At 40.3% G+C, this 27,812-nt stretch overlaps 1 protein-coding gene and 1 long non-coding RNA gene across 3 annotated transcripts in view; one reads left to right on the top strand and one right to left on the bottom strand.

The window, feature by feature from the left end:
* The window catches only part of LOC146003751 (uncharacterized), a 138,294-nt gene that overhangs the window by 66,180 nt on the left and 44,302 nt on the right, over positions 1-27,812 (top strand). For both annotated transcript variants that reach the window (XM_083142158.1, XM_083142157.1), the window contains one exon: positions 1,253-1,350. In XM_083142158.1, the coding sequence (XP_082998284.1) occupies positions 1,253-1,350 (98 nt within the window). The remainder of the gene's footprint in view (positions 1-1,252; positions 1,351-27,812) is intronic.
* The window catches only part of LOC146003752 (uncharacterized), a 434,112-nt gene that overhangs the window by 403,015 nt on the left and 3,285 nt on the right, over positions 1-27,812 (bottom strand). Inside the window, exon 2 of the long non-coding RNA XR_014443857.1 lies at positions 21,014-21,080. This is a non-coding gene — a long non-coding RNA (uncharacterized LOC146003752). The remainder of the gene's footprint in view (positions 1-21,013; positions 21,081-27,812) is intronic.

Genomic DNA, 27,812 nt, shown 5'->3' with positions numbered 1-27,812 from the left:
TTGATAAAATCTGGGCTGTGGGTATCCTGTATTAATGATAATATTCGAAAACGTTTTTAAAATATTCGTAATGTTGAACTATGTCCATTCTAGTGGTGTATCAAAATAATTAATTTAATTGGTATTATTATAAATATCTACTATTTTTAAGGGTCAAAATACATGTCTACTTTAGACTTGACTGCAGCAGCATCTGTTATCATTCTGAGGAACTATTCCTTAGGGAGTTTTCAAACCGAAGCGACACATCCCACGTCGTAACGAACCTCCAGAGGAAAAGAAAGACAACCTATCGTAGCGAAAAGACAGGAGTAGTTGCACGTGTCACGCGGACTGGGTCATTTTCCCAACAGTCGTGTCGCCTCGGTCTGGTAGACACGCATGTGCGGTGAATGTTTTTTTTTTTTTATATATATACTGGAGTGGCCATTCTCCTGTCGGTCTGAATGCTCCCTCGTAGAAACTATTATTGTGTCGGATACTGTTGATTGTATTAATAGAATCTTAGTTCCATCAGGGCTCCATTCATTCTGCACATGCGCCATCATCCGACCGACGCGACACGATGCACGATATTCAAGGATTCCCCGATGGCGTGTTTGTAACGTTATCGCCTTGCAATCAAGGGGTCCCGGGGTCGATATCCGGTAGAGACACATCGTAGTTCGGATCCCACTACAAACTGTAGGCCCAGTTCTGATTAGCCTTACTGTGCATAATGCGGACTTACAAACACAAACCCAACCTCAATACGATACACGATATTGAGGAAACGTGCACCTTGTCGTATCCTTTGCTACGAAGATTGCATATATTTCTGATAGTTTGTTTCCCAACCAACGGGTTGCCTTCTCTCTGGCGTAGTGCAAACGTCGCCGCCTTGTAATCAAGAAGACCCGGATTCGATACCGTGGAGGCACATGATGGTTCAGATCCCATTTTGAACTGTAGTCCTAGTCCCAATTAACTTTTTAGTGGACTTAAAAATGAAAATCAAGAAAATTCTCGCTTTGGTCTGAAAGCTCCCTAAACAAATAGCATTTCAAGGGATTCTAGATTGGTTCTATTGCGTCAATTCATTCTCTTAAACGTAATTAACCCACAGAGTTCGAAACGCTAAGTAAAAGATAAGCGGAACACAACCTTTGCTTAGAAAACGCAAAACTTTTGGTAGCATTTACGTAATCACAGTAAAGTAATTTGTTTATCATAACTTCCAAAAGTTGCATTATCATTGTATTTTTCTTTTCAGCCATACCAGTACGATCCCACCCTAACACCGGAGTGTGCTTTCGGGAACAAAGCTCACTACAATCTCAGCTTTTGTGTAGAGGACCCCCACTATCCTGTGTAAGTAGCATTACATTGTTTGACTGATATATTTTTCATAACTGCATGCATTCTTCTTGCTTAAAGTTTACACGAAATTGTGTTTTAGGCCTGTAAAAGTACGACACTCTTATTGCGCAATAAATATGGAATTTCTGATTTACTTTGCTTTCTGACAGGTTGGAGCATGAAGATGTTCCAGTTTTCAAGGATATGTTCTCATTTTGGATCATCCAAAATATTTACTCTACATTCATAAAAAAAAGATAAAAGTGCTCCCCTGTGCATAGCACCACGCTATGAAGGCGTATAGGGGGTGTGGGGTAACGCTCCACACTTTCTTGATCCGGTCGTGAGTGGGGGTGATGTGATCAGCATCACGCCCCTGACCGCCTTTACCCCCCTGGGTTTCCTCCAGGTACCCGTCATTCGACGCTGGGTGGGCGTTGGGGCCGCTTCCTACGTTAGAAAGTTCCCGAATTTAAACCGGCCGGGGATCGAACCCGTGTCCTTTAGCATGGTAGTCAGACGCGTTACCGACTAAGCCACCGCGGCCACACTACATTCGTTGTTTCAATTTTCTTAGAAACTTTAAATCTTAAAAAAAAGGCATGATCTCTAGTACATATGTCTTAGGCTACGTATCGCACGTAAGTCAAGCACCTTCTCTGCCAAGCGCCTTATTTCGTCAACTGACGTTAAGTTAAATGCTTTCGTTGTTAGGATAATTGTAGTGTATTTAGGCTCACTGATTTACACCTACCAAGCATAATGAAATCACGAAAGGATGAAATACGACGCTTGTCCAAGAAGGTGTTTGATCTACGTGCAATGAGGTATGTAAGGTAAAGTTCCCCGTGCATATAGCACCGTACCATGAAGGCACATTTAGGGGATGTGTGGTTAGGCGCCCCCCCCCCCACACATCGTGGCATGAGATTCGATGACCTACAGGAGGTTAAAACAGCTCTAAACGGTGGAAAATTTCCAACGTGGTTTTAAGGGCTGGATAAAACACTGGCACAAATACATCGAACGTGATGGGAACTATGTGTAAGGGTATCTCTGGGTAGAGGACACTAGACGCAAACTATATGTATATTCATTGTTTCAATATTTCTATTATTAAAAAATTATACCTCAACAAGAAAAACTTTTTGATACCACCTCGTATATTTACAAGAAAATCTACTCTCTTTTGAGAAGAGATAAATTAACATTATAATGTGCATGTCCGTCCAGAGATCGCAGCCATCTCATTGCTGAAAGTTAGGGAAATTCTGACTAAGAAAAATGTGGCAACGCTTCCCAACCACCATACATCCACTTTCTGGCCCCGAACGACTTCTTTTTGTTCCTGAAGCTGAAATGATGCCATTTTGGGACTATTGGAAGGGCTAAGCAGCTGCGATGAGTACTCTGAAAGACATCTCGGGTCAAGACTTCCTACGTTGCCACGAAGAGTGGCAGCAACGCTGAAACATTGTATTGATACTCAAGGGTCCCACTTTGAAGCACACTAAATGTATATGAACCTAGTTTGAATAAATTATATTTCCAGAATTACTCATTACTTCCGGAACAAACAATGATCTCAATATTAACATATTTTTTCCGTTATTATGGTATGATAAATTCAGACGTTATGCAACATATTTCAAAAATAATTATTTTATCTTGAAAATAACGCAGTGATTTATGTAAAATGATAATTCTTTAATAAACGGTCTTCTACAGCAAAAGCTGTTACTCGAAGAAATGTGGATTCTTTACCGTAACATAAAATTGAACAATACTGCCATCTCCTGGCCATTTTTATAACAATACAGCGTAATCTTACCGCTCGCATTATCCTTAACGAATTTGTGCCATTTTGGGTTTCAGAAATGTTCCACCCAACGTATTCGAAATGAGACTGGAATTAGAATAAAGTGCTAGCATTCGCAGACATTGTTGTGGGAATTCTTGACTTGCGGTCTCGTCTTGGAGAGAAAAATTGAGTCTAGAATACAAAGACGGGCTCCAATTCAATTTCCCCACCTCGCCACGTCGTTCTCTCCGCAGAAAATCTCTCTTGGTGACTCTAACGCCCTCTTGCGTTGTGAAAGTGCCGCAGAACAGAAAGTTGGAAGATAACTTGAGGAATATAAAAGCTAAAAAACAAATTGAGGAAAAAGAGAATGCCCACTTTGTGATATTTTCCTTGGCACAATGAAGTTGTTTTTCCTCAACAAATTTATTTTGGCTACGCAAGCAAGTTATTGGACCTAAAACTGAAAAGTTAAGTAATCCCCCTTGTCTCATTTTCAACCAATCGGGGCTCACCAGCCGAATTTGCCCGTATAGTATTGTAGGAGAATGGTCCTGGACGACACTTATAACACACAAGAAGTAGATGATTCCTAAGACTCATACCTATCTGAGCATAAAGTTGTCTTAAAAGAAACCTCTCTCTCCCTCTCTCATTCTCTCCTTCGCTGTCTTCTTTCTTCTCTTTTCTTTCTCCATGATTTTGTCTCTCTCTTTCATTCATTATTTTTCTTTACATATTTCTTTCTCTTTTTCCATTTTCTCTTTCATTCTGCATTTCTCTTTCCCCACCCTTTCCCTTTCTGTCCATATCTCTACCGAGAACTTCTCCATGGTGTAGTGGTAACGTTGCCTTGTAATCAAGGGGACCGAAGTTCGAACCCCAGTGGAGACAAATAGTGCTTCGAAGCTCACTGTAAACAGCAGGCCCAGTCCCGATTAGCATATCTGAGCATGAAGTGGGCTTAAAACAAACGAACTACTGCAAACCCACCTTTACATAAAAATGGTTCCAAAGGCTGCTATTGGAATTTCTCGAGGCGAGGCAAACACGCGAATGAAAATGTATTAAAGAAACCGGGAAAGATGCTGAGTGAATCGATAAATAGGATATGACGCTGTCTCGGAGAGGTTTGAAAGCCATTTATAACTGGAGGCTGGTTCCAGACGCAAATCGAACTCCATCGAAATGCTTCAAACGTTCGCAAAACGGTCTATCTTCTCTTTGAGAAGACTCAAATTGGAAATCGAATCCAGATGATTGACTATTCGCAAACGTAACCCTCATCCCAACCCTTTCCTCCTCGCACCAGACCAATGAAGGTGCCCTTTTGGTTTGCCGCAAGCAAATATTTATTATGTGATGTGCGGGCAACGTTATAGACACGAAAGAGAAGCCATTTTGCAGTAAAATCAACAACTTACAATGGAACACTATGAAGAAATCAACCTTTACCAGGAGCTGGCTTCATTGGTTGGGAAATCTGTAGGAATGACAACTTTTTGAATAACAGTTCTGGTCCGCCAGTGCACTGCAGATTTTTGAATCCTATTTGTACAGCGACAGTTGCACCACGTAAAGAAATATCTGAATGAAAACACCTTGATAACTGTTGGATGATTTGGATGCTCCACGTGGAATCAACCAAGCAGTATCAAAATAGCGATTATAACTGATGGGTGGTTTGGATGCACCACAACGAATCAACCAAGCATTCTCAAAATATTAAAGCGATGATAACTTTTGGGTGGTTTGGATGCACCACAACGAATCAACCAAGCAGTTTCAAAATATTAAAGCGATGATAACTGTTGGGTAGGTTGGATGCTTCGCATGGAATCAACCAAGCAGTATCAAAACATAGTAAAGCGATTATAACTGTTGTGTTGTTTAGATGCTCCATATGGAATCAACTAAGCAGTATCAAAATAGCGATTATAACTGTTGGGTAGTTTGGATGCTTCATATGGAATTGAGTACTAAAAGTGGCAAAAGTTGTAAGTACCAAAAACGAAAGTGTTGGGAAATCGCATCGTTCCGCACATCAGCCCGTAAGAACGTGCACACTAGTGACCTCTTTACACGCCCTTTGAACTACTTAGAGGGCTACCAGCCACATTTCACGTTTACCACATTATAAAGCATGGCACATTGCACAGTTTAAGGTGGAAAACGGTGTTTGAATTATTGTGGCACTTACAGCGTTTACCAATTTTAGTCTTCAATTAATAAAGCAGTATTAAAGTATACTAAAGGCAGCGGCGTATACTCTGGGTCATTTAGATAATCTGATATGACCCAAAGCAAAATAAAACAAATCAAGAAATATACAAATATGGCCAAGGAATAAAAAAAAATCGCGACAGTCGGCAACAGGAAAGAGGCTAGCTAGAATCGCGTGCCAGAAACAAGAAAAAAGCTTTATGTGGAAACGCCCCAGAAGCGAATAACATGTTTTCGTGTTTGCCTCATGTTTTCCTAAGAGGTTCGCTGCATCTTGCCGTGACAAGGTATTACTCAGGTGTTAGTCTCTGTAGCACCAACTTCTCTCTCTGGACTTCCGCGTAGCTATCAGCGTCACAGCTGTCGCTTTGTGCAATCCTCAACCTTCTGGCCAGGGTAGCGGAACGAGGAATTCTCTTCCTGAAGGAAATAATAGCAAGTTGGAGCTGCGATTTAGATCACAAATGCATATTCACAACACGGGTCAAAGTTTAAGAGGAATTCCCTTCATGAAGGAAATAATTGAAGTTTGGAAATGTGATTTCGACTTTAAAGGTGCGAATTTGATATACGGATCAGAGTTTATAAAAAGATTATACTGGCTATGGGTCCACACGCCAGAGCATCGTTAGTCTGAAAAAAGGCATTCGAGGGTGTACTGGCATTCCACATATTCAGTACGTAAACTGTTGATACTCCATATGCTCGATAGCTTAGTCATTGATACTTCTATATTCAAGGACATTCAGATTAAAAATTTCGTGTAAACAACACCGAATACTTTTTGACAGCACTAGAGATTTTATATACATTTCAGAATCAAAATAACACTGTTCAAATTAGATTACACGATCTGCTCATTTCGGGGTGTGATATTGGCTCCCAAAAGCACAAAAAAGTTCTTGCCACTTGAAACTCCCTTCCAGTCTTCCCGTATGATCTTTTCGTACCCCGAGTGTTGATCTTGTAAATTGGATTTTGAAACTTTCGCGCCGGGTCAATATCAGAAGTCAGCAGGAAGATGAGATCGGATCACTGACCTAGCGAAGTAAAGCACACACACAGAGTGGTGTACGAAATTTTAAAAGAGGTGTAAACGTTAAAACAATTGGAATTACATTTATGTTAACGGTACTTAAGAACTCTTCATAGGTTGGCGATACTTTATACTTTAAAGAAAGTATTATTTATTAGCTCCTTTGTCCTTAGACATGTAGTATTTTCTGCTTAACAACAGGTTCGATGTTAAGGTAAAGAGGCCAACAGATGGGGCAAATAAAGATCATGCAAGCATTAGGCTTATAATTAATTATACAGGGTGTCCCAAAAGTAACGACTCATTTTTATAAAACCAGTAATGTATTGCTTTCTTTCACATGTGTTTGAAGAGATGCTCTCTGTAGAAGCAAGAATAGCCATTGTTTTCTGGAAACTTGGTGGAAATACATTCGAGGAGGTGCGTGAGCTGTACCATCGAAGATATGGAAAAGTGCCACCAACAAGGACCAATATCAGGTCTCTTGTGAACAAATTCGGACGAACTGGTAGCGTTGCGTATTGAGAAACGTCTTGGACGACCTCTGAAGGGACAGTCCGGAGCTACGTGAGGCCGTTGAAAGGAGCCCACGTGCACCCGTTCGTCGGCTGAGCCGTGAGCTGAACATTCCACGAGCCAGTGTTTGGCGTGCTCTTCGTTTTACTCTGAAGAAGAAGGTGTATCACACCCAGGTAATGCATCACCTGGAGGAGGAAGATTACGTAGCCCATACTGAAATGTGTGATGACCTTCTGTAGGCTGTGTAAAATAAAAACCTGTTAGACAACCTCCAGCAGGACGGGGCACCTCCCCGCTTTGCTCTCGTTGTTCGCAATTACCTCAACCGCAAATTCCTGGGACGGTGGATCGGTAGAGGTTCACCGCGTTACTGGACTCCGAGGTCACCTGACCTTACACCCTTAAACTTCTTCGCGAGGGGTTATATCAAGTCTCTTGTGTACAGGGTTAAAATCACAAGCCTGAATCACCTGGTGGAGGCACAAATGGTTCGGATCCCACTTTAAACTGTAGGTACAGTCCCGATTAGCCTTCCTGTGCATAAAGTGGACTTAGAAAAACCAAATCAATCAACAAACCTGGATCAGCTGCGTGGAAGCATTGTGGAGGCGGGCAACAGCATCACACCTGATCAACTCCAGAGAGTGTTCGGTGCTACGGTGGATGTTGGTCTCTGTGCGTTGACATACAGGGTAGCAACGTTGAACATTATTGATGCCTCAAATGTACCCTTTGTATGTATATACGTAGACGTTTCTATTATTAAACGTGCTTTTCATGAAAATGAATCGTTACTTTTGGGACAACCTGTATATTATAAAGCCTTTTGATCAGGTGCTTTACAGATTTCCATATTTTCTGTCTCGGAAAATCAAACCTTTAGAAGATATGTATTGTTAAGTTTATGTTGTTTGAACGAAACGCCTCATTGACTTTGCCACATCACTAGTAGATGTAATACTACTAGATATTGCCAATCTCCAAACACCCACATTGAATCCGAAATTGTTACAGTAGAAAAACCTCGGACACGTCTCCAAGCCAAGCATTTTCTATGTTATTCAATATATTGAGAGATTCTTTTTCAGGGTTGCCACTGTTGGGATTCCTTTTATTGGAGAGCGTGAAACGAGTGGGTTGATTGGAAAGTTTTTTTTTCTATTTGGTCGTATTTTAATTAACGAAAAATTGTAGTTAGTGACATGTAATTCCCCTGTAACTGTAAGCCACAGTTTCGTGGCTCCCGAGTGTAATGGTTGTTGATTGATGTGTGTCTAATGGTTTATGCTCGTAAACCAAGTCTGGGGTGTAAGGCGTGTCCTTTTTGGAAGTCACCCAAACGACACATGTCAACCCTGGGCTGCATTCCTCAGACTAACGAGACTCTTGTGTCTGGACTTACAGCCAGTTTGCGTTCTATCCTGGGCATATGTTTTTTTCTGTTGACAAAAAGTGGAAGAAAATCAATCATAAACCAAGCTAATAATATTTTCATTGTCCACTATTTGCTTGTGTGTTTGAGTTTATTTTCAAGTCCACTTTATGCACAGAAAGGCTAATCGGAAGTGGACCTACAGTATAAACCACGGTTCTTAAAGGCCCAGAAACCCATGCATTCTAATGGGTTCTAATGAGGTTCGTTGCAGGACCGCATCTTTTTTCCCCGCATAATTTAAATCCGGTACAAGTTGCGTATTGTATCATTGAAAAAAAAGTTCCAGGACCGTATTTAAATTGATCTGGAAAAAAGGTTTTTGGACCGAATTGAAATACTTTACAGATAAAAAAGTTTCTTTACGGTCCAGAACCCATTTACGCTTGCGGATTTTCTCTCCTGGACCGGAATTGAATTTATTTATAATTCCTGTACCTTTAACAACCCTGAGATCAGAACCACTATGTGCCTCCACTGGGTATCGAACCTGGGACCCCTTGATTACAAAGCTATGTTTCAATTACGATATCGTGGAGTCCTCATTCCTCATTATTGTGACGCACACAAAAGAGGTACGGCACTACACTTCCGGCGACTTCGGCCGAAAGAAACAAAACGATGTGGTTCGAATCGGTGGACGGTGAAACTCGTCTCCTATGTCGCCACTTACACTTACTTCCATGAAGTTGTTTGCTCTGCCGTTTTCTGAAGTGTGCGACAATGAAAATGTTCGGTCGGAACCATGCAACCAATCCCTTTGAGAGGTAATGGGGCGCCTACAGCAAGTTCCGGGAGTCTCTGGAGCATGATAACGAAAACAAGTCCTCTGCGCAAGTAGTGACTACAGAGGGCTTGACCAATGAACTCGTGAGAGGGGAAACTGAATGCATGGAGGTGAAAACACGGCTTCAGCTATCAGTCGTTTTCAGTAGCGCGCACTGCTAGCTGCACCCACTCGCTTCTCTGTCGTTATGAGCGGCCTTGCGCCACAGATTGCAGATACACATGCACATAACTAACTCCCTAGCCTTCTTAAACCCGAAAGTGTATGGCTGCAGCAACCCGAGCCTTCCATCTGTCCCTCTCCTGGGCAAGATGATTCCAACTTTTCCATCCCTACCAATTTCCTTTATGTTCATCTCAACGTTATACCCCCATCTTCGTCTTGGCCTTCCTACAGGTCTCTTACCATCAGGTTTCCCAACCAGAATCCTGTAAATTTCTCTTTCCTCTCCCATTCGTGCCACATGGCCTGCCCATCAAAGTCTTCTTGATTTAATCATTCTAATAATATCTGGACATGAATACAAATTATGTAGTTCCAAATTATGTAACCTTCTCCACTCACCTGTGTCCTCATCCCTTTTAGGTCCAAAGATTTTCCTAAGGATCATATTTTCAAATACTCTTTCAATGTAAGAGACCAAGTTTCACATCCATATAAAACTACAGGCAAAATTACTGTTTTGTATATTTTAACTTTTAGTTTCTTAGATATTAAACGAGAAGACAAAAGTTTATGAATTAACACTACTTTTTATTTCCTCTTTAATATAATTTTCATTTGTTAATATTACTCCTAAGTATTTGAATTTGGAAACTGGTTCAAACGAGTTGTTATCAATAATTAGATTTTGATTATTACCTAACACATGGTTTCGGCCTGTAAGCATATACTTAGTTTTCTCTTTGTTAACTTCCAAACCTATCTTTTTAGCAGTTTTGAGAAATATTTTAGCATTATTCTTAATTGTATTTATATCATCCCCTAATAAGTCTACATCATCTGCATATGCTAACAACTGAGTCACACCATTTAAATTTAGTCCTTCTTTAGTTTCTTTTACCTTCCTTACAGCATATACTAAGGCAAAATTAAAGAGCAATGGAGATAATGCACAAGCAAGGAAGCACAAGTGTCAATGAACCCTCTCTCTCCAGCCATTCGTTGCACCCATCATTGTTTTAAGATACTCGTATTGACACATGAGAAAGAAACAACACGAAAGCAACGACAATATCTCAGAAAGTTATAAGAACTGAAGCACCTCGGAAACGTCTCTAAGCCAAGCATTCATCAGGCCTTGAACTTTCCGAGATAATGCAGTCGTTGCATTCGTGTTGTTCGGTCACAGATATCAACATATCTGCTACCACTGATATAGTGAAGTAAGAGTAAGGTAAGTGTGGTGCTTGGGTCAAACAACACAAACTTAACAATCTTGGTGCTGCGACGCCAAAGGTCCCGGGTTCGAATCCCACTCGGGCTTGGTTGTTTGTGAATGTCCATTCATCAATTTCATCATTTCATCACTCATCCCCATCTTCACAAATTAGCCATGAGGCACAAAACGCGAAGTAACATAAACTAAATCAATCAATCAATCAATCAACAATCTGTACCTTTTGATCTCTGCGAGACAATAAAGATTCAAATATATAATTTATTGATAGAAAGATATTGTACAGTCACGGACAATTCTACGTTGTTACAATTTCACTGAAAGACAATGGGATCATTACAACTCAGAAGTGTCCATGGCTGTACAAAGTTGTTATTCTGGTGTTTTTATTATCAATTTGCACTGCCATTATAGTCCACGCGTTTACTTCGTTAACGTCGAAGAACTGTAGAAAGCCGCCGCCACGAACGTCGTGGAGATAAATAGCGGGCGAGTTGTTTTCGTCCAATCACACTCAACCTTCAGCCAATGGGCGCAGCTGTCGTTCTGTTTGTGTACTCCACGTGGAGTCTCAGTCACATGACTGCAGAAACTCTGTTGCCGTACTTTGCAACTTCAATGTGGAGACTGTGGGAAGGTGCTTGTGCGCGGAGGGGCAAGGTGGCGTGGAGTAGATGCGCGGCAACACTATGAGTTGAATGTGATTGTTGCAGCTGGTGGGCGCGCTCCGTGGACTTCAAAGCCAGCCGGTCGTTAACGTAGCTAGCGCATCGACTATACGCATATCTAGGCGTTCCAGCTTTTCTATTATTTACCGGCTTAGTATCACCACAGAAGAAATAGTGTATTTCTTCTGCAATCTATCTACTGCTTACGCAGTAAGCTTTAACATAGAAAACATTAACCACACCAGGCCTGGGTAACTGGCCTAATTTGTGAAAGAACGCTCTGATATGCACATGCTGAGTGTAGATCGAGCAGTAGCGGAATTGAGGGAGTGAGCGAGGCAGAAGGCTACGTCGGTCGCGTTCGTGCAGTGGGAAACCTCTCGTCGTCTGATTGGTGAGTAACCGTGCAGTGTGCCTTTATAATCATAGCGGAAGAGACAGGGGGTGGTTCCGTGAAAAAGAAGGCACTTCTGGCCTAGAGGTATAGCGTGCAGGAGGAATGCTTGCAGCGAACGGAGCCGTGGCTATATTATAGAGAGACGTTTTTGGACTCGTTGTAGAACAAATACGTCGATCATACATTTTTCATTATTTTCTCTGCGTCGGGCCACTGGGGAAATAAATGTTGAGCCGTGTCTGTCATTTTGTGACAAGTCTGGACGTTTCGTCAATAATTGGGACGCATGTGACCTTTCTAAATTTCACATCCCAAAAGTTTTCAGTGAATTGCGACTACACCGCTGAGCAAAATAGAAGTGGCGTTCATATTTAGGGTTGGTATTGAGACAAGACGAGACTTGGCACTGTTTATCGTCTGGGGTTGCGAATGCCTGTCTCGTTCACAGTCTTGTCCCGATTTAAAGATATTCGTCTCATTTCTTTAAATATCTATAGAGTGTCTCAACCTTAAGGCTCCTTCATACATTGACGAAAACGCGCAGTGCAGACGTTCCGTTTTAAACAGATTTTTCAGTTACGAGAAAAGATAAGATCTCGGGGTTTGTTTTCTATCCTTCAGAAAATATGGCTGCGTGATTCCTACAAAGCAGAAATTTAAAAAAAGACCCTGCTTAATAAGTAAATTGGGCATAAAAATGGGGAAAACCGTAATTTTCACATGCAATTATCTCGTTAACCACACAAGCTTATGGAAAACTGTTTTGTTGGGGACGTGCAATGTTCATTGTACTTGACATTAACATCATCACTGTAGAAGTCAGTTTTCCTATTTTGAGACTGTTTGAGGAAAACGAAACCCTTGCAATACGTAAAAGTGTCCCTGCACTGTGGCGACACCTCGTGCAGATAGTTAGAAGCATTCTAAACCCCACCCACAGTAGAACGCGGAGGGATACAACAAAATAGCTCGTGAAGACAAAACACGATCGCAAGTGGCAGGGAAGTGTGCATGCGTCAACTGGACGTGTTCAATTGCAAAATATGGGTGACGGCAGCAAGCAAAGAGGTTTGGTGCAAGAAGTGGGCTCCGAGAAAATCGTCTGCTGCAGAAACAACAATGAAGTTTCAAGCGCTACAAAATCGCCGGCAAAATAACTACACAGACGTTCACGTATTGTGGAAGGGTTCAGAATGAATAATACCTATCCGTTTATTTATCGCTTTCCATTAGACGTTTACATTGTACGTACGTAAACCAGTAACGTTATTTTGAGTAATTCAATTAAATCTGTCTCCTTGGCAAATATTACGCTATAATACGTAGAACAAGTTTGCTGGGGGTCCGGACCCTCCCGGAAAGGACTATGCAGTACTAAAATTAAATAATGTAAATATACTCCTTTAGCAATTTTTTCATATTCGATGGATAATTTCCTCTGAACGCGTATTGGAATGGAAGGATTATAGCTATAAATATAATACGGCGTTGAAGTATAGCACCTGAAATACTTATCAAGTACTACTATTTTTACTCTGAATATATTGGAAGGCAATGATTAGGATTGACATCATACGGCTTTGAAAGACATAAAGTATTTATTTAGGGCAAACGAAAAGATTACCAAGTAATAAAATAATAACAATACTCGTTTAGCATTAGTGAATTTATTGGATGGCAAGGATTATATTGGGATCGTACGGCTTTGAATGATATTAGAAAGAAGGTTTATGCATACTACAACTCATAACAATATGTATACAATATTAATCAGAAACTTCACTGTATCTAACATTTATTTCGTTATGCAATAGTATTCAATTCTTCTTCTATTTTACATTAATTTAATTGCGAGGCACTTGTTCTTAAGTAAATGTTTCTACTTTTAACTACAGGTAAACTACAGAATGAATATACACTGTTTGCCTCTTTACCTAGTCACGTAATAATAATATATTAATTTATATATTGAAATTAGTATTACTTTAATTCAATTAAAATATTATTATTATTATTATTATTTGTAGACATTTCGTTCATACCCCCCCCCCCCCCGAAACATTTCTGGATATGCCACTGATTGTGCAGAATTTTCTTTGTTCCACTTCGAAACGGTTTATTACGAGGTGTAAGAGCTATCACGAACACAACACAGCGAGCGAAAATAAAACTACACAAACAAACGCACCCAGATGAAATATCACAGCATTCGATGACCAGATATTTGTTGACCAAAAAGAGTATAGTCTATAGGTTGAAGGTGCGCATGCACAAAACAAAAAGAAAACTAAAATAAGGGTGGCTATTTGTTATTGCTTGTATTATAGCCCCTATAAAATAGGCCTACACTCTACAGATTTAAATTTTATGGGTCCAATGTAATTAGCTAATTTCAAATACTTTCTCACCAATGACACCATCGTTCATACTTCTGGGATGATTTTGCTTTCTTGAGTATGTTTAAGTCGTCCTTTATTGCCAGTCCAAACTCTTCACAGGTCATGTCCACATTGAATTTCACTTCCATTACTTGTTCGAGTGTTGACACCAGGAGTGTACTTTTTTCCTCTCGCCAATAAGTTTTAATAACACTGAAGAGTCTTTCACAACCAACATCTGTACCAGGCAGAGTAAACAAGAATTTTATAAGAGGCACAATCACTTTTAAATTTGACCCAGCCTGTACTAAATCTTTGCACACTGACCTCCACCTCCACATCATTGATTCTTTTCTTTCCCCCCAATCTTCAAGATGTTTTTCAACGGCTTTTGAAATTACACAGTAAGTTTCAAAAATATCATTATTAGGGCTGAGCCGATACCGATGCCGATGTATCGGTATCGGAAAGTATCGGTTGGGATTCAGCTACCGATACCAGCCGATACTTTCCGGCATTTTGGTCTTTCACGGGGTCCGCAAAAATCCCGTGCGACTTCTTGACAGTCTTACTTATCCTGAAAATTATGCAAAATTAAAACTTCCTTTTTATTTTACACTATCGGTGGGAATTGGTAAGAGAATCGGTTCAAAATGGTATCGGCTCAGCCCTAATCATTATCATTAAATTCCAATGAATTTGAAATATGTTTTGCTTGTTGATGGAATATGAAAATGACTCTTGAAATTGTTCATAGGAAAGTCTTGAGTCAAGGAGTAAATACTTCAGTTTGTTGACATCTTGACGTTTTCCGTTCTGTGGATTTTAAGGCATTTTTACGCGTAAAATAATGAATGAAATTAAATAGCAAGGAAAAGAGTATATTTGGGGATTTTTGCAAATTGAAAAGAGTATAGAGTATATGAACCTCTAAAAGAGTATAATACTCTTAAAAAGAGTATGTTTGGTCTGGTCTGGTCAATGAACCTGTTGTGATCACTGACTGGGCAAGCTGAAGAAATGTTTAATTCGTGCTCTGTTTTAAACTAATTAGTGTCACATCCAGCGAAAATATAAACAGTTCATATTACTAGATTACTATTGTTAATAAATGTTATAATAAAAATAATGTATTGCCGGTCCCCGTGGCGGAGTGGTTAGCACATCGCGCTACGACGCCAGGGGTCCCGGGTTGGAATCCTGGCCTGGGCATGGTTGTATGTGAGTGTTCATTCATCAATTTCATCATATCACCACTCATCACCATCTTTGCAAATTAGCCAAAAGTGGAACAAAAGGCGAAGCAAATCAATCAATCAATCAAAAAACAATGTATTGTTTATATTACTATAAATACTAAAATCTAAACAAACTTGAAACACCTCGCGACAAAATTCTGCGTAAGCCAATTATAGTTACAAAAATTGTAATTTCTATTTAGGAACTGTAGGTACAAAATAGGAACAGTTTTCGGTTTTCCTTTCATTGCTCTTTATGGAAGATTAAAAAGAGAAAGAGAAAGAGAGAGAGAGAGAGAGAGAGAGAGAGAGAGAGAGAGAGAGAGAGAAAGTGCCTATTCCCCTTCCTGCCTCTCCCACATAATGATATAGCCAAGATTCAAGACATGAAAGCGCGGCTGTGATTACTATCTTCCATTTCATAAATGTTTTAAGAATTTTTTGTCATCAAATTACGGTTTTACTATCCATGAAAAATTCGTTACGTGTTAAAAGAACGATAATTCATGTGCTTTCTTCGCTCGCCTGCCCGCCAGATTGTCAACTGCTTCACAACAAACAAATTCTCCTCCTTCCACCCTTGCAAGCGATTGTGTAAGTTTCCCCTCAGGTACCCCACCCCACCCCAACTGCTCTCCCGTCAGCCGCGAACAGTAAACAACGAATGACTACCTTCAACGATCTCATGTGAAGATCTGTTTCCATGCGTAGGTAATCTTTTATACTTTTTTAAAATCATTTGGCTGTTTCTTTAACATAACTTGTGTAGGTTCGTTAGGGACTATTTACTGCGTCGGAGCTCTACGAGGCAGTAGAAGCTGAGACCCAAGAGAACTGTGAAGACTGCCAATCTCGTGACGTACTCTGTTACGTCAGAGATACGTACAGAGTAAGCCACGCAAAAACCAACCCATATGACCCTCTTTTTTTCTTCTTCTTTCTCAGATTCGACTTTCGTCAAATGTATGAAGGAGCCTTAAGAGTCAGTATGGAAGTAAATGGAGTACTTCCCTCTCTCTCTAATACATGAGTTTTCCCAATAGCTCTGTCCTTCTCTACCACCGCTGCGTTGCCAGATGTTACAAAATTTACAAAATGTAAAAGTAAAAAATTTCAAACAGTGAAATCATTATCCTGTAGAGTTTTTATGCTCTATTTACTGATTATATAACCTATCATAAATTCATGTGATCTGAATTTTTCATAATTATGCAATTTTGCAAAACGCTTAATTTTTTTCTAGTAAATACTTCAAAAGCCATAAATATCAAACCGCTTCAACAACTTCGCCAGTTTTTTCTCTACGGGATCTATGATGTTTGTAGATATGATATTCTTAGCCTGAGTGAATTAATTTACATACGAGGAGAGTGGCGGATTACCAACTAGGCCCACTAGGCACGTGCCTAGGGGCGGCAACTCTTGGGGGCGGCAAATCTTTTTTCCAGAATATCAAGAATAATAAAAATTGTCTTACGTACACAGTGACAATTTAGACCTATGAAACCAATGTTTCAAATCAATGGTTTGCAACACTTTCGCTTCATACGAAAGAAACCTTGATGTATCGGATTTATGTGTTATCAAGAAATGTTTCGTTGCTCTGCCTCCTTCAGGCGCCAATCAATTTGTTTTTAACCCTTGCTGTGGCTTTTATCGCTTACAATGACAATGCAAGCCGCCCAGCCTTTGTTGGTTTGTTTTTGTAAATACATACCCCTCGATATTCCACCAAGCATTTGTTAATGGGCAGGCAGGAAAGAAGACTGATTGTTTGAAACTCGCATCTGTAACAATGCCAGTCTTAAAAAAAAATAAACACATAAACACTGCTGTGAGTGAGTGAGTGAGTGCACCTTTCGCGTGGACCGCAACTAGTTTTTTTCTTACTGGATTCTTTGGCTGGTGCATTCAGTTTGTTGCTAGTGCGTTTGCGATTTTTTTTTTTATGCAGCAGGCAGCATGAAGCGAACAAAGTTAAGTGGGGTGGCTTATCGTAAACTTGCAAACGAAAAGCGTGAAAGAGAAGCAACCTTACAGAAAAAGCTTGGTACAGTGGACACGTTTTTTAGGCGAAAGGAACAAGTGATTTCCGAAAGCAGTCCAAAAATTGAAGTGGAAGCGGCTACATCGAGTGAACTCTGTGAAACGTAAAATGTCGAAAATATTGTGGGTTTAGTGGAGGAAGAAAGTGCCCCTGGGATAGTGTCCCCTCAGTTCGTAGGAGTTCCTGATTGTGACAGTGAGAGTGCAAATTTCGTTAGTGACGATCCTGCCGAGTGGTGTCTGAATGAGTCTACAATTGACATTCTTCTAAGACGTGGAATTAATCAGAATGCTGAAAACGATTTTTCTAAATCGCAAAGACTCATAGCAGGTAAGACAAGATTTTTAAATAATAGTGTTTTTTTCGTAAACTTGTAAATGGAGAATCAATTCTGCGGAATTATTTGGTATATTCGTGCAGCACTGGTGCCGTTTATTGTGCATCATGCAGGTTGTTCAAGGGCAAGACAAACATCGCAACTCACGGCATTTCAGACTGGAAAAACATTTCAAATATTCTAGCATCACACGAAAATTCTGAAGAACACAAAAACTGCGAGTTGGCACTCTTAACAAGGCAGAAATCTGTTGGGGCCTTGGGGAACCATTTTCAATCACACATTCAGACGGAACTTACGTACTGGGTCACTGCAAATAAGTTGCTACTTTTCTTTTGAGAAGGGCGCACATTAAGTTTGTGCCTAGGGGCGGCGAGGAAGCTTAATCCGCCACTGTATATATATATACACATTGGATATTTTGTATAAATCATCAGACCGTAACACGAAAAAGTTGGTTTAGGGAGAAACTTTTCGGTTTGTCGCGATACACGTGCACACCAAGCGAGACAAGTGTTGACCATTGTTTGAAGTTGTTTTTAGAATGCATTGTTACTCCACAGCACCGTTATTTATTCCGCAATCGTAGTTTGTTTATGCGGGCTGTCTCGCGTATCAAATTCATTGCGCGCCACCAAGGTTATAATTCAGTTGCAGGCATTTGCCCCGGTTCGTAGGAAGTGCAGTGTGCTTTATTTTCCGTAAAAAATGTATCTTAATGTTTGTTTTTGTTTATGTAAAGGATACAACATTCAACGAAAGAAGTAACAAACGTTGCGTGTATTACACATATAATGCAAATGTAAAATGGTAAATAGCTACGTTGAAATATAAACATTTACATGCAAATCTTGAGGTAACTATTGTTTCTTTTTCCAAAATGCATCAAATACATAGATTTTGATGATATCCTATACGATATCAAGGAAGTAAATTTGTCGCAATCATTAGCGATTAACAGCGACACGATGCGACTCCGTTTGTTGATCTGGCAACGTCGCGCTCCATTTAACCCATACTGACTTTTAAGGTTGAGACGCTCTATAGTGTATACAACATACAAAATGTGTCGCTGCACAATCGAGGCACAGATGTAATTAAAGCAAACAACTTTACATAATAAAGCTTTCATGTTTGACGCCTCGCTTCGACGCTACGAGGCCTAACAAAAGGCATTTTATCCTGAATTCATATGCAACCATGCATCACAGCCTCACAATCGCCAGTAAGGAATTGAATTCGACATTACCAATAAGCAAAATATATGACTAATACATAAGTAATCAGGTAGATGAAAGTTTGGCATGTCTGAAGCAGTCACATAGCACTGCAGTAAATTTGGTGCACGTAAATGTATCAAACGAGATCGAGAGTCTCGGTCTCGTATGTATATCTCGTTCTGAGTCTCTGATTTGCAAGTGTCTAATTTAGTATCCACGGAACGCATAATGGTAACACACTAAATTAACTTAGAAGTTATGGAGAATCGCCATTAATTGTTTGTTTTTTTCTTTAAAATCACTAAATACTATTTTCATGGTAACTTTCGTACAAAAATAATACTAGCCGTGGTTTGCTTTGTGCATTTCCTGCCATGTTTGTTAATATTTGCAACGTTGCCTTGCTGCACGTGTAACTTATCTTTCATCAGTTGTGGAATGGTGAAAATCACGATGTATCAATTACAAACATGCTGGTAATACAAGAACAGTTAAGTGACAAAAATGAAGTGTATATAAAACTAGTTTTGCATGGAAGCAGTCTTGCTGTACAAATTATAACTTGTTGGTAAGATGCATAAGAAGTAATGAAGCAAAAATGTTGTACATAAAAGGTTTTTGAAGTTCTGGTAATGTCGTATGGTTAGATGCATGATGTTTACCTTTTATTTCATGAGGTTTTTGATGTTTACATGTTCTTTAACTAATAAAAGCATAAAAATATTATCTTTGGAAAGCTTTTACTGTAATTGCGTACTGCGTAAAAAGGCTGAAAGGTAAAACCCGGTATAATGACACCAATAGCGTGCTCAAGGAGGGTTGGTGGGGTCATTACCCCGTCCCTTTGGCCCAGTATTCCTAAAAAAAAAAAAAAAAAAATAGAACGTCAAAGGTAGGAAAAGATGGCAAAATGAGGACTAAAAAGAGTGTGCGTAAACCCGCCTTTCGAAAATCCTGGGCACGCCACTGAAGGACACCGACATACACTCTTTTCCATATGGAAACGAAAATAAAAAGGAAGGTGGACGGAAACTTTTAGTTTTTGGTGCGTTCCAACATACGCACACAAAGGCCATATGCTTTGAATACGCATTGGCGTGTGTCATTTCATCTCTACCTACTTTTTTGGCGACCATTCTGTGCTTGCAACCTGAAAGGGTTTGAGAGGATGCATATTAGTACTCGAGGAGAGGTCTCCTTCCTCAGTTTTGTGAATTCAATTTTGCTCGCATTGAAGGGGGAAAAAAAGACAATGAGAGCTCTGAACGCAGTTGAACCACCGCCTGTCATTTTCTCCTACCCAGACCATTCTTTTTCTTCGTGGTCCAAGATTTTTTTTAAATAGAGTAATAAGCATGGTTAATTATATACAAAGAAAGGGGTACGACCGGCTAATTAATTCTCAGCATGAGAGGAAATCTAATTTGGCGGGAGATCGCAAAGGATTGTGGGGAAAACTAAACCAAACAGATTCTCGCGAGAGCTTCAGAGATTATTAATAAAAATTGTGAAAAGCAAAGCTTGGGTAATGTCCAAGGGTTGGAATTTGAGGGAAAAGGCATACTTTTATTTCTCCAGGAACTTGAAGACGATGTTAAACGTAATACTAGTCAACAGAGGGGTGTGCAGCAACAAACATTAAGTGGTGCCATCTAGTTTTGCTTACAATAAAATTACAATAAAATGCTGATTAGGCAAATTATTTATAGCCAAGACCAGGATATGTTTGCTGCGTTGGACCCGACTACACGACGTAGACCCAGGTTCAATATTAGGCGGCGAATATCGCACAATATCGTGAATATCCCTGCACAAAAGCGGCTCTGGGCTTCACCCAGCCTGTAATAAATAGGCACTTAGGGGTAATCCTAGCGGGTAAAGGCTAAGGCTTCCTAAGCGTGGTGTTGATGCTCCCATTTGAAAAATTAAGTTGAATCCAAGATGGCGGATCCAAGATGGCGGACAGGATCTGAAACAAGCGTCAGGGATGCAATATTTGGTCTCCTGGATACTGTAATGTCCAGGGTGGTTCCACACTTTCGTATCACCCTGTATATCATGCAAACATTAATTTCCCTATGTGGAAATTGAAGCTACAAATGTATGCTCGCCCAGGACTCGAATCCGGGCCTTGCGGGTCTAAGAAAATTGGAATCTTGTTCAAATAAGAATTAAACTGCGGTATTTACTCACCTCAGGAACTGGCGTCCTTTGTTCCTAAACCTGAAAGGCGCTGGTGCTGACGTCACAGTGTATCTACCTGCAAGAAAGGAAATTACATGGTTTTTTTTCTATTTTCAGAAAACAACGGCCATTTTCCGCTTTCCCAGTAACAAAGAATCGCGTGTAGGTAGATGTGGGTTGAAGCTAATAACAATTGTCTGAGCTTTTCAGAGGAAATTTCTTTGAAATAGAGTAAAATGCTCATTTGCTCTTCGTCTGTACCAGCTGCTCGCTTTGAATTCTCGCTGGGTGTTAAACAAAACCAGAGATAGAAAGAGCGATTCTCATTTGTCTCTAGAATGATGAGAACATTTATCGGGGATACCCAGTGGGCGCACTCTTGAAGTCTGCTGCGTCATAGGAATTTCGGGGGTTCAAGAGTGATTGAATCTTAATAAGGGAAAGGATTTAATTTTCTTCATAGTTTACTCTATATTTACACCAAAATTAATTGATTTAGAAAAATGTTTTTTTTAACGTCGTTTTTCTGACTGTGGTTTAATCGCGACGGACAGGTGAAAGCCGAAGTGACACTGACATTCAATGAATCCACCGTATGTCATAGCTCTTACTCAAATCAAATATTTTATAGGTATGAGAATTTACCTTTCTTACTCCAAAGAAAACTTACTTCTAATTTGTTAATTCAAATAGAATTAATAGAATAGAATCTGCAAATCCTATTCCTACTAACATTACTCACCCTTGTGTCGCCCCTGTCAACACATGCCTTTTAAGCACTAAACTATTCAGTCTATGTTATAAAAGTCTATGTTGTTAAGAATTAGTGTTAAATCTTTTCTCTAAAGATTGTTAGATTTCTTGCCATAAAAATGTTATTGTTGATGTTACAATAGGTAATGAATTGTTTAATTTAAATATAAAAAAATGCTGAAACTATGGAAATATAAAACCACTCTGTAGTAACCATGGTAAATTGTAAACAAAATTATGATATAAAAGAGCTAGACTTTTGTAAGCCTACGGGACATTCTCCTGGTCGCCGAAAGGCTCATGGTTCAGGGGGCGTTGGGTAATACCTTGCTTCACTCTTCGGATTGGCTGGTGTACTTGTACTCCATTTGGCAGATATTCTACAAACCCAACTCTGAATAAGGCGTTCTCCTTCATCATCAAAAGACCAGGGTTATAAACTTCGTTACAACTAATAGGTTTAGGCCTACAAGATGTATCGGGTGAATTGTCTGTTTGAAAAAGTGTTTGTATATCATCGGAAGTTTAAATAAATCTTCGAGTAAAAGATCTGGATGATCTTTCATTTCAAACCTACATAGGTGATAATTAAAAATAAATCCTACACCACAGACCTCGCAAGGGCTTGGTCCTACTAACCCTTCGAAGCCTTTGAGAAGTCCGATAAAAGGGTTGTAACCGACTAACATAAAGCCCTAAAGGCAGAAGGTGCGTGTCACCCTTTATTTCCAACTTTTTCATATGTAAACCTCGATACTAATATTCTAACATTACGTACTCATTTATCTGTAACAATTTACAATTTGTAAACAACCTTGATTGTTTTGGAAACTTTGGAAACCAGAATAACCAATGTACCTTATAAATCTCACCTTTACCCATCCCGACCCATTCATATACCAACTGACTATTCCCACAGAACCCCGATTAGAGTTACACTATGAAGATCACGGCAGACACGAAAATCACAGAGCATCGTGGCCCACATCAACTTTTATTTAAACTGACGGGTCGAAGTCTGCTGGAGGAGTGGGATGTGCTTTTCACATACCATCTCATAACATAACTAAACCAATTTCACTCCCAGAAGACATGTCTATATCCTCGGCGGAATGCTATGCTATCTTTAAAGCGTTACAACTTGCCCTGCAGTTGCGACTCGCTCACTCCTTAATTCTCACGGAGTGCATCAAGCGCTATCACGAGCAGGCCGGGCAGCATACAAGTTAACGGTATTTCCCTATCTTACTCTCCGTATCATGCTCAAGGTCCAACAAAAAGGTCTGTCAGCAAGCTTCACATACAGTATGTACCATACCTGTTCGTACAGGCTGTATACATTGTATGAAACACCTCTGAACGTGGTCAGTTTGCGAAATTTCGTAACAAAAGGCGTCCAGTATTCAGGGAGGAGTTTTATATATCGTTAGAGGTTGTTTCTACGCATGAGTCATGTAGTGATCATGTCACGTCGTTGTGTGCAGCACACTGCGTTTTTGTACGTACAACTGGAGTTGCATGTGTGTGTAGCCACTCTGTCATTGCTAGTAAGTGTTCAACCACCTGGTCTGGCCTTAAAGGTGTGAATGTGAATCTTGCTCTTAAATGACATACAGTGACCTAAATAAATATCACGATCGAGTAGATGAAATGGCTACACAGGCGAGAACGAGAGAACACGTTTGCCCGATCCGCCTCCCGTACAGCGACCTCCTCCCACAGGTCAAAATCAAATTAGAAGCACAATAGGACGATTGGTGCACCCAGCAGATGAAGATATAACAGAAAATGAATACTCTCTAGCAATCAACTCGCTAAAAAACGGGAAGGCGGCAGGCAGGGATGGCTTAACCGCTGTTATTATATAGGGCACAAATAAAAATTCACAGATGGCGAAAATGGGCAGGGATATTATGAATGGGGTCTATCGGAAGGGGTTGTTTCCGGAAAAATGGTCGGATACCATCATTTGCCCCATCTACAAGGGTAAAGGGGAAAACGCAATCCTAACAATTACAGGGGGGTCTCATTACTGTCGGTACTGAGCAAAGTGTACTGCCAGATATTATATAGACGCTTACAAAAATGGTGCGAAATTTTTGATGTTCTTTCTCCTCTGCAAGCTGGATTTCGGAAAAAGTTTCAGACAATAGACAATGTACTTTTATTGCAGACATTGATACAAGAAAAACTAGGGGTCAAAAGGGGGAAATTATATTGCTGCTACGTGGATTTCGAAAAGGCTTTTCACACGGTTAACAGGCAAATGTTGTGGGCAAAATTGTGGGACGTTGGGGTATCCGCCAGAATGATCAGAGCTCTCCAAGCGGCATATGAAAAAGTTAAGTTTTGCGTAAAGTGCGGGAAGGAGGGCGTTACAGGAGCAAATGAATCAATACTGGGGGTTAAGCAGGGGTGCGTCATGTCCCCTCAGCTGTTTATCCTCTTCATCAACGATATCGTGGAGGAAATAACGCAGAGGGACACGGATCCACCAACGATATCCGACGTAAAAGGTACCACTTTTGTTGTACGCAGACGACCTGGTACTGGTTTCGAATACAACAGCAGGTCTACAGAACGGGCTAGACACATTACACGAATATTGCGGGAAATGGGCCATGCGAGTAAATATGAAGAAGACCAAGATAATGGTACTTAAGAATGGGTACGTATTTGGTAAGGATGAACAATGGAAATACGGAGATACAAGTGTCGATAGGGTGAAACAGTACGATTATTTAGGCATGGTGATGACAATGACGGGCAGGTGGGCAAGGCACGTGCACAGGAATAAATGTAAAGCAATTTTTGAGTTAGAAAAAACAAGAAAAATAAAATACAAAGTACCAAATATACCAATCAAAATTCTGGAGGGGGTGGTCTACGAGGCCACAGTTAAGGCAAGACTGTTGTATGGCATCGAACTATGGGTCTGGGAGGGAGGGGAAACCGTCAACGTCGTACAGCCTGGATTCCTAAAACAAGGGCTAGGAGTAGGGAGGGGTATGGCAACATGTGGGGCACTTAGGGAAATGGGAAAATTAAGAGAGGAAGTGGATGCCAAAATGAGGAGCATTAAGTACTGGGCAAAACTGATCACCATGGAGGTGGGAAATTAGAAGAAACTGTGTGTACAATCATAGATAAGGGGGGGGGGTTAATGGGAGGCAATGGGTAACAAAAATAAAGACGGAATTATATAGTATAGGGCTGGGATGGGAGTGGGAAGAGGTAATAGAAGGGAAAATTAATATGCAGATGCTAGGGTCCATTCGTGCCAGACTGGAAGACATTAACAAACAGAAAATTTTGGCAGAATGCGACGCAAACATATCGTTGACATCAGCGAAAATAGTGGATACGGATCGAAAATGGGGAAGGAGGAACTATGTGGATTTGTGTGGGGCAAAAGAAAGGTCAGGTTTGTTGACCTGGTTCAGACTGGGGGGATGGGCACAAGTTAAACTAAAACGGGAGGACGGGAGCGTAGAATGCCTGCTATGCGGCGAAGACGAGACGAAATTTCACATTCTCCTCCAGTGCAAAGAAACAGGGGAGGCAAGACAAAAACATATCAGGGAAATGAATGAAGATAACATTGAGAATATAATGACAAGCGTTATTAGGAGGGAGAGACCGAGAGGGGGGGAGGCGCAAATAAGGAATCTGGGAACTTTCCTACACTACGCCTGGGTAAAGAGAGGAAAGAAGCTCAGTGGGGATAGCGAACATGTGTGAAAGGGGGGAGGGTTGCTAAATAAATAAATTAGTAAATAAATGTGAGAAAATTTATGAATCACTCAGGTAACAGTGCAAGTATAGGGAAAGAGTTGAAATGAATGTGAATGTGCAAGTTGCAACTAAGCTGTAAAAAGGGCCCATTTACTCATATTCGACACGCTCAACCTCAACTGCATAAAGCAGGATCTACCATACACAGGGACAGTGAAAGCAAGCTCTTATCAGAGTCCATTATTCTAGGAAATTAGTTACGAATTCAAAACCAGAAACTTAGATCTTTTCCTTTTTATTTTAACAGTGCAAAGTACTTTTATAGAATTGTAACAATCAAAAAGTAAATAAATTTCCTTTCTTTATATATCCATAATCACACAACTGTATGATATGCAACTTAAATTGATAAATAATTAGGGGTCAATGCGTGTATAGTGAATGCGCCATACGACCGAGAATTCTAAGAATAGGTTCCTCAATACCCAAACTAATATTAATTTAATTAGAAGTTAGAATAACAAAAACCTAATATAGGACAAATAAATGAACAATAAACTATAGAATTTAAAGCAACCACAATCTACGTAAATTCCCCATCATATCGTCACACTTACCATACACGTTGTTAGTCAGAGCTACACTGCTCTTTCCCCCGTGACCGATGCTTCAAGACCAAACGTGCTCATTTCCTCCTGGCGGCTCTGATCATAACAGCCAATCAAATCCAGGCATGACATCAGTTGCAATGTTACCAGCACATTTAGTACATTTGTGGCCAGAGGGTTATAACCTAGACTAAGAGGAGGAAGGGTGTAGGGAAAGTGTACTAAAAATTTTTCACTTGTATGGTATGTACAGCTGTAAAGGCTCATACTTGAAATAAATTCTATTCTATTCTACAACATACCAATACCTATAAGTGGCATGCACAAGTCGGAAACAAACGTCCTTGGTTTCAATACATGAATCTACCCTGGGCAGAATTAGTGTTCACCATGCGAATGCGTACAGGTCACGTCGTAATACACCCCAGTTCATAGACAGTATGTACCAGTCGTATTCGTGCAGAGGTAGTTGGAAAGTAAAATGATAAATTACACCGCTAGAAAACAAAAAAGAAAAAAAAGTCTTGCTCAAATGATGTTCACAAGAATGGTACATTGCTATCTTCATTCGCATTCCTCCACACCATGTCGACACCATCTGATTCGAAAAGGTTTATTTTGGTCTCATCGGAGCAGATGACGGTTGTCCCAGAACTTCTGGTCTTTATGCACATGGTTTTTTTGCATTCTTCCATGATATTGCTATCTGTACAATGCACGACGTACGGTTAATTGCCCTGTCTCTCCCGTGATCTCAATTTCGGAATCACTTAATTTTGGATTTTGTCTCACCAAGAAACATTCCTCTCTTTCGGTCAGCCTTTTCTCCCTACTTTTTCTTGCCCGATTCTTTGTTGAACCCTCATATTCGAATTCATTTACTATGTACTGCACAGTAGAATGCGATTTGTTCACTAATGACCCCATTTCCCTCCAGGAATATCCTTTAAGAGCAAGATTCACTATCACACCTTTAAGGTCAGATCAAAGCTTCTTTCGCTTCCCCATCAAGGACTGCCCACGCTGGTGGGGCCGTTAAACTGGGACAAGAGTGATTACACAAACCTGCAACTAAAGCTGTAAGTACAAAAACGCAGTGTGCTGCACTCAAAGACGTGACATAGTCACTAAGTGACTCGTGTGTACGAATAAGAAAGGTAGATACATCATACAACCTCAAACGATTTATAATACTCTCCATCCAGTACAATTACTGCATCTCGCATCTTTTGTACAAATTACCTATTCGAAGGTCCTCCCTGAATACTGGACACCTTTCGTTATCATATTTCGCCAACTGAACACGTACAGAGAGGTTTCATACAATGCATACAGCCTGTACGAACAAGTATGGTACATACTGTACAGTGTCTGCAACTTCCTGTCACTGTGGACAACCTACACAATCAATCACGCATTTGTTTCTCCAATGCCCACTTCGGCAACAACATCGCAATACCCTTTATAAACAATTACGACGCGCGGATTTCCCATTTCCGATGTCACTTTCGACTCTACTTTACGAACCACGGACTGACGTCATGTGGATGTTGTACACAAAAACAAAATCGTAACCTAAACAAACACAGACTAGAAATGTTAACAAACTTTCAAATAACAAAACACGCACGTGTTTGGCGACATGGTATCAGAAGAAGAAGAGTGTTACCAAAGTGTAGAGAAGAGTGTACTGCTCCCAACTAGGATCTCTG

The sequence above is a fragment of the Lepisma saccharinum genome, chromosome 20 (genome assembly GCF_977018435.1).
Source record: "Lepisma saccharinum chromosome 20, izLepSacc3.1, whole genome shotgun sequence".
NCBI classification, from domain to species: domain Eukaryota; kingdom Metazoa; phylum Arthropoda; class Insecta; order Zygentoma; family Lepismatidae; genus Lepisma; species Lepisma saccharinum.
The sequence above is the reverse complement of the archived record's forward strand: the minus strand, read 5'-3'. Positions and strand labels throughout refer to the sequence as shown.